The sequence below is a fragment of the Hyperolius riggenbachi genome, chromosome 1 (genome assembly GCF_040937935.1).
Source record: "Hyperolius riggenbachi isolate aHypRig1 chromosome 1, aHypRig1.pri, whole genome shotgun sequence".
Classification (NCBI taxonomy): Eukaryota; Metazoa; Chordata; class Amphibia; order Anura; family Hyperoliidae; genus Hyperolius; species Hyperolius riggenbachi.
The window spans coordinates 379,200,233-379,207,956 of NC_090646.1; the positions used below are offsets into that span (position 1 = coordinate 379,200,233).

Genomic DNA, 7,724 nt, shown 5'->3' on the forward strand with positions numbered 1-7,724 from the left:
TTGTTTTGAATGAGTTGTGCAGTCCATCATTTTGCTTGAGCACGCAGTATGTAAATGAGTTGGCCATTCAGTTGGTTGGTGTGTGGAAAATACAAATCATGTTAATTCTTTGTCATGGTGTCGGTCATGTTGTTGTGTTGGTCGTGCACTTTGTTGGACATGTGTATGTACCTTAAAGAGAGTCTGAAGCCTAATAAAATACTTCTTTTTACCTTCTACTTATGGTAAGCAATATCAGCAGTGCTGAAATGACGCATTCCCGTGGCAGAACCAGGGCTTTAAACCTCCTAAATCCTGGGGCAAAATTCCACGACTTCTTGCTGCCCAGGGAGGCAGAGCTTTGTGCTGTAGCACTGCCTCTACTAGAGTCAATCTCCGTGCGAGAAGATTGAGAGGTGCGGGGAGAGGCAGCGATCAGCAGAGATTGACTCCAGTAGAGGCAGAGCTACAGCGCAAAGCTCTGCCTCTTACAGGAAGTGCTCCCCGATTTTTTCTCCGGGGATTTGGGGGGTATAAAGCCCTCGTTCTGACACGGGAATGTGTTTCAGCACTGCTGATATTGCTTAACATAAGTAGCAGGTAAAAAAAATATTTTATTAGGCTTCAGACTCTCTTTAAGAAGCTGGGTGTTTTGTGTTGGTTATAAACTAATTGTTTTTCTGATAGCTGAGCAACAGGTCAGATTACAGACAAGTGAATTCCAATACTTAGCATTTCACTTTAGATCTTGAGGAAGAGCTGGCAAAGGATCAGCTGTCCTCCTCTTCCTCCATTTTTTCCAGTCAGAGACATGACTATGTACTCTATAATGTGTTGCAGAAGATTTTAATGCTATATAAATAAATAATATTAATATGGTAGAACATTATGACTATGACTATGGTAGGATTAGATTGTGAACTCCTCTGAGGACAGTCAGTGACATGACAATGTACTCTATAAAGTGCTGAAGAAGATGTCAGGGCTATATAAATACGTAATAATAATATGGTAGGATATTACACTATATCTATGGTAGGATTAGATTGTCATCTCCTCTGAGGACAGTCAGTGACATATCTATGTACTCTGTTAAATGCTGCAGAAGATGTCAGTGCTATATACATAATAATAATAATAATAATAATAATAATAATAATAATAATAATAATAATATGGTAGTACATTAGGCTATTACTATGCTATATAAATACTTATAATATTTAGGCTGACACACTAATGGAATTCTTTTAGAGAGAGAGATATCAAGAGGAAAGGAAGGAAAGACAGGATGAGAGAGGGAGAGAGGAGCAGAGAGTTTAGAGACTGGGTCCCATATGCAATATGTTTGTAGAAGCTCTGTACTGCTCTGTAATCTGACTTTTTGCTCAGCTAGTGGAAAAATAATTAGCTTATAACCAACACAAAATGTTCCTTATGTTTACCTAAGCTAAACTGGTCTGAATAGGTAGTGAATAATTGAGCTGATAACAGAGGAATTCAGCTCTGAGACTGAAAAAAAGGCACACCATTTGAGTACCTCAGTGTGGAATTCTTGAACTCTGAAGCTGCTTTTACTGTTCAGTGCACACTACTGGAGCCTGGCTGGAAACAGTTAAATGTATGTTATGCAGCAGGGACAGGGAGGGGAACGGCCCCCCAGTCACTATGGTTCCCTCAGAGGGATAATGGTTGTGATGCCTTGATGACGGCTGTGTCTGCAGCACTTTACAGAGTACATAGTCACCCCAGGTAAGTTAAACTGAACTTCCTTCCCTCACCATGGATATCCTTTGAGCTTAGTATCTGCCATCGTATCTGCATTACTTAGACAGTAGCAGTATATATAATTAATTTTCTTCAGTTTGGGTGGGATTTACCAGTTGGACTGGCACATTATTCTGTCAAGTGAAAGAAACAAGAGCACTGAGAGAAGTTTAAAGTGTACTTCCACTTTTGGAAAAAAAAATCTTTCAGGGGAAGTATAAACATTGGAAAAAAGCTCACTGATCTTTTCAAAGCATTATTTACTTTTCTTGGGACTTGTCTCTGCCAGACCTTACTGAAATTAGATTAGGCATGTCTACACAGGAGCTGAGCTCTAGAAATGTATAATGCTAGGTACACACGATGCGTTATTTTCAGTCGATTTTCCTTTCGATAGATTTTTTTATTCGTTTTTCCGTTCGATTTCCTGCTTGATTCTCTTGTATTTTCTTATCAATTTCCATTCACTTCTATGAAAAATCGAGCGGCACAACGATCGAAAGTAATATCGGACATTACGGAAATTATCTATCGAACGCATCTATCGAATGCAAAAATGTATGGTGTGTACCTAGCATAAGAGCACTGCTATAATAAATTCCCTGCAGATGTGAGCTGTGAGCACACTGATCTGCATTAATGAAGCACTTACTGAACAGGGCAATACAGATACAAAAATGAAACGATGGGACAAAATCACCAACCACAAGGAGGTTGCTGCCGTGACTGTAAGGAAGCATGATTCACAATGTCTCAAATTTCACCTGACTGCAGATTTCACAGGAAATATATCTAAATATATGTAATTTTAATAGCACTGAATTCCAGAATAGTTTGAGGCCCCTTTTACTGTTGCATTTTAATCTTCCTCTGCGTTACCCTTTTTTACTGCAGGTTGCCACAAAAGCAATGCGTTGCATTGTGATGCGCAGGAGCTTCTGATCCAACGCAAGGGCTGCAATGTGTTACTGCAGACACAACGCTTAGTGCACGGAGCCTGCTGTAATTAGAGTCTATGGGCGACACATGCTTGTGCATCGTGACGTGCATGCTTGGACAGACAGAAATACCAGTGAGGTACTTCCTGCCCACCAGGGAGTATGTCACTTAGCCTATGTATATTACCCTTTCATTACAGTCTGCTGCAGAGTCATATGATTGATGATTGATCGATGTTTGTTGCGGTGCGATGTGCCTGCAGAAAACAAATGTGAAACCAGCCTGGGTTTCAATGCAATAAACAATATATTTTATTTAATGCAAGTGGGGGTATGCTTTAAAGTGGACATTAAGTGACATGTAGGACTATGCCGTGGGCAGCACGGTGGCGTAGTGGTTAGCACTCTCGCCTTGCATCGCTGGGTCCCCAGTTTGAATGACAGCCAGGTCAACATCTGCAAGGAGTTTGTATGTTCTCCCCGTGTCTGTGTGGGTTTCCCCTGGGCACTCTGGTTTCCTCCCACATCCCAAAAACTTGCGGATTGGGTAATTGGCTCCCCTTTAAAACTGGCCCTAGACTACAATACATACATAGAAATAGGACTATGGTAGGGAATTAGATTGTGAGCTCCTCTGAGGGACAATTAGTGATAACACAATATATATACTCTGTACAGCGCTGCGGAAGATGTTGGCACTATATAAATACTAAATAATAATATGTATGTATAGGGTGCCATCATACTTACAACTTGCCTTGTTCCTTGTTACCTTGTTTCACTGTAAGAGTTTAATACTCCGTTTTATAAATGAGTCAGTCTGCAGTCAGATGAAGCTGGACTGCAGCACAATTTTCTCTAATGAATAATACGAGGTCAAAATGTGCATTTTGTAGCTGTAAAATTCTAGACAGCAGGGAGGTAATAAGAAAGCATCATTGCTCTGTATGGGAGCTAAATAAACAGAGAGATGCCAGTGAGACATACTGTATCTATGGGAATACAGGAAAGTCCCTTTTAGGATTACCTGAATAGATACAATTGTTCATGTCATCAGTTTATTTTCACCTCATGTTCACTTTAATGAAATCCTTATTCTATAAAACAATTCTGCAGATATAGAATAACATTTAAACATAAACATACCCTGGCCCCATTAACATAATAAACAAATCTCTGGCAGTATGTACTGTCCCCCTAACTAACATAGTTGATCACAGGCTTTGTGAACAAATACTGTACCTCATGTATGGGTCCACACTGAAATACTCCGCTTCCAGCAGCACCTCTGTAGAGTGACATGCATTTCAATTATTAGGGGTACATAGTGTTCACACAGCAATATCTCACGTAAAAAAACCAAAACAAAACTAAATTGTTTGATGAAACCAAATCTAATGTAGTGTCTACAGTAACTCACACAATTTATTGCAATTTCCCCTTCCATTACTTCAGATTCAGAACAGACAAATCAATGAAAAATGGTTGGGGTTACCTGTTGCTAATAAATGAACTTTGAATCATGATATATAATCACAGGTGGGCAATAAGGCAGAACAAACACAGAAATAAGTACAGTGTGTGAAAGTATACATTTGTGGTAAAATATATATAACTGTGATAAGAGATAATGGAAGGAGTCCGTTATCCTTATGATACAATCCAGAAGATACAAATTAAGCAATCGAATGATAAACCTGCTGACCTCCATTTTTTATCTTCTGCAATTTAACCTCTTTCAGTTTGAAGTCCGATAGTTTGGGCGATCCCTCGAAGTGCTTCACCAGGGTCCATGAACGGGACAGCACCATTCTGTGAATGCTGCAAGATAGCAAATCTATCAGATCAGATTACAGCTTTCACGATTAGACTTTTAATATTAACTATGAAAATGAGGCGGGTCCATCTGTATAATTTCTGCTCAGCTCTATTGGCTATGCTCACAATACAATACCCACTATGGCAAGATTTAAGATTTTTCTTGCCAACAAAATCCTATCCTTGCCTGCATTTCCTTGGAGCCGCTCCTTCTCCTGCCTTTGTAACCTTCTGAACAAACATTTGCGTTATGAGTAAAAGCCTTAGTAGTGTGGGCAGGCTAAAACCTCCATGTGACAAATGAGAACACAACCAATATATAATATAATAAGTGCTTATATCCACCTCCACTGGAATATATTTGGACTTCAAGTGGTCCTGAAGAAATGCGAGCAATATAAACTAAGCTTATGATGATTATCCTCAATTTTAAACTACATGACTAAATATTTTTGTTACAGGTATAAGCCCAGGAGAATATTATGCAAATTAGCAGTGCTGCGAATAGTGTCAGTAGAAAGTCGTCCAGTGTCAGGAGGCAGTTCCTCTTTTTTGACCTTTCAACCCTCTTTATTAGCCCATTTGTTTTGAGGGAACCACAGCTTACTTTACTGTCAGTGACACTTTCCTTATTATATCTGCTTCTATTAAGGTTCTCATTTACGCAGGTCATAGTATATTCAGATATAAATAAGATGGCTTCATCCAGAGAACAACTTTTTATATTGTACAAAATGTGTCATCACTCCTACAGAGCAACTTCTTAAAGTGGAATATAACCCAGTATTTCTTCTTTGCTCTAAACGATTATTTACAGCATATAATATACTAACACAATGGTTTGTTTTTTTCAGTAAAACAGCATTTAAAGGGTTACATCACAGGACTGACTTTTTCTTCTGCAGGGGCTGCCACATCCTGACTGGTGATTAGCTTATCTTCTGTATACATTCTTTACTTGATACAATTAAGTAAACATTCTCTGGCTGTGCAGAAACTTATGCTAATGAGTCCTGGAGTGAAACACAGGTCAGAAATCACTGATGGCTGCATTTAAAACAGAATTACAAGTTATGAATAAAATGCACCAGCAGCTTTCAAAGTAAATAAACTGAACTTTGTGAAGTTATAATCTATAAATTAATTATAATACTTGTGCACAAAAGCAAATGCGATAATTGTATGGGTTATAAAAAGTAGGAAAACACATTTTTGTTGAATATTTTGTCAGGGTTTTAAACCGCTTTAAGTTCTAATGAAAGAGATATCCAGACAGGCAGTTCATTTACAATAAGCACCAGCCTAGCTAATTAGCACTTATCATGCATCCTACCTAATGCCTAATGAGAGACCAGGAATCTGTGTCCATGGGCTGCTTCAAGTGCACAGGGGCAGGGATATGGATGCGCGTGCGAGCATTCGAGGAAGGGGGTGTGCAGTTGTGTGTGGGGGTCGAGGCTGCTCGTGTGCTTGCACCAGGTAAGTAACAAGCTAAATAACTAGTATGTAATAATTGTTTCAGAGATCCCACAATTGGTTGACTGATTATCTACTTCAGATGGTAAGGAAGAAAGCAACTGACTAGACTTTATAGCATGTCCCTGTCCCAGGGAAGGTATATAATGCATATAAGGAATGCATTTATTTAGGATTAAACGAGAAAGGAGTCCCATTCCTACTCAGATATATTGGCAGAGGTATGGGCTAAGACACATTCATACCCAAATATCTTTACTTTTGAGTGTGTGGACCCTGCTTTTACTTATCTAGATTCCACCATGAGTCCCCCTATTCAGTTACCCTCTCCTCCTTCAGGGCACCAGAGTTGGGGATAAGCCTTTTGTACTTGGCATTGGACAAGGGATGGAGAATTTCTGCCACCTTCTTCCTGAATACCCCCAAATTTCAAAAAACCGTGTGGGCTATTAATGTTGAGCCTGCAGAGCCCCATTCTTATAGACTTAGCTGTCCTGGGGAACACCAACTATTATGGAAAATAAGAAGTTAAAAGGGTTTTAAAAACTAAAATATTTTGAAAGAAAAAGAGGAAAACATAAAAAAAGCAAAAACAAAAAGGCATGAACACAAAGATATCCCCATAAGCTTACATTACATTTTTTTGGTTTTCCCATTTTCCCATGGCTTTCATTTCTGCATAAAGTTTAAATGGCAGTGCATCTGAAAATGCATCCCAAACAAGTGAGAACACTAAAATGGGTTTGCATAGAAAAACACGTGTATTTATGGAATAGCAGGCATTGGCAATTAGAAAAATAATCAGTCCAGATTAACTAGATCTCTTATAATTTTCACACTGAAGTTGCTTGGAGATCTCTGAGAATGTCTTAGCTGTGCTACATTGAGCTATACAAGGTTGCATCTGCATCTTTGTCTGCCAAAACAGTCGGCTAAAAGTGACGTACTTGTTATGTGTGTACTTTGTATGCTTTCAGTGAAGGAGTAATCTTCAAACTACTGATCCAATATCTCCTCTTGCCTAAGTTTACTAGAATACATGTACTCTAAAGACCACGCAAAGCCGGAATTGAGACGCTAGTGTCATCAGGGAAACACGTACAAAGAGACCTTTCTTCTTGGGTCTGCTTTAAACCTGCTTTCTGTTCTAAATTTACAACTATTCTGCACTGCTTGCATTTCAAAATGAGTGTAGTTATTACTGTATGCAATGGTATAATGAATTCTAATATACAGCGTGTGCCAGTACCAGGAGGGTTAATAGGAAGATAAACACAAGTACAAGAATAGGACGCAGAATTTGTCCTTAGATGAACCACAGTCAGAAAGCCCTAATGAAACTCCACATTATACAGATATTTATAGCAATAAAAGACATACAGCAAGCGGCAAAAACATTAAGAAGGATACTTCTAAAAGCTAAAATGATTAATCCTCCTTTTTACCTCATTGTTCAGCAATGAAAGTGATCCAGCTCTGAGAAAGTTTTTCAAAGCAGCTTGTAAGCCTGTGTATTCATGCAGACTCCTCCTATCTTTCATCAGCAATGTTAATTAAAGGAAAAATACTGCAGGGAACGCAACATTTAAGTTACAGCGATATTAAAGAGAATCTGTACTCTGAAATTCTTACAATAAAAAGCATACCATTCTATTCATTATGTGCTCCTGGTCCCCTCTGTGCTGTTTCTGCCATTCTCTGCTGCAAACCTGGCTTGTAATTGCCAGTTTTAGGCAGTGTTTACAA

The 7,724-nt window shown here is 38.8% G+C and overlaps 1 protein-coding gene across 2 annotated transcripts in view; it reads right to left on the bottom strand.

Annotated features, from left to right (window-relative positions):
- LOC137551728 (prostaglandin reductase 1-like) overlaps positions 1-7,724 on the bottom strand; it is a 29,232-nt gene extending 21,508 nt beyond the window's left edge. The window contains exons 1-3 of one of the 2 annotated variants that reach the window (XM_068271359.1): positions 7,625-7,724; positions 4,390-4,505; positions 3,927-3,972 (exon numbers count right to left, since the gene is read on the bottom strand). In XM_068271359.1, coding sequence (XP_068127460.1) covers positions 3,927-3,972; positions 4,390-4,495 — 152 coding nt within the window. In that variant the 5' untranslated portion in view covers positions 4,496-4,505; positions 7,625-7,724. Of the gene's footprint in view, positions 1-3,926; positions 3,973-4,389; positions 4,506-7,423; positions 7,532-7,624 lie in introns of those variants that run through there. The other variant, XM_068271358.1, reaches the window with a different exon arrangement.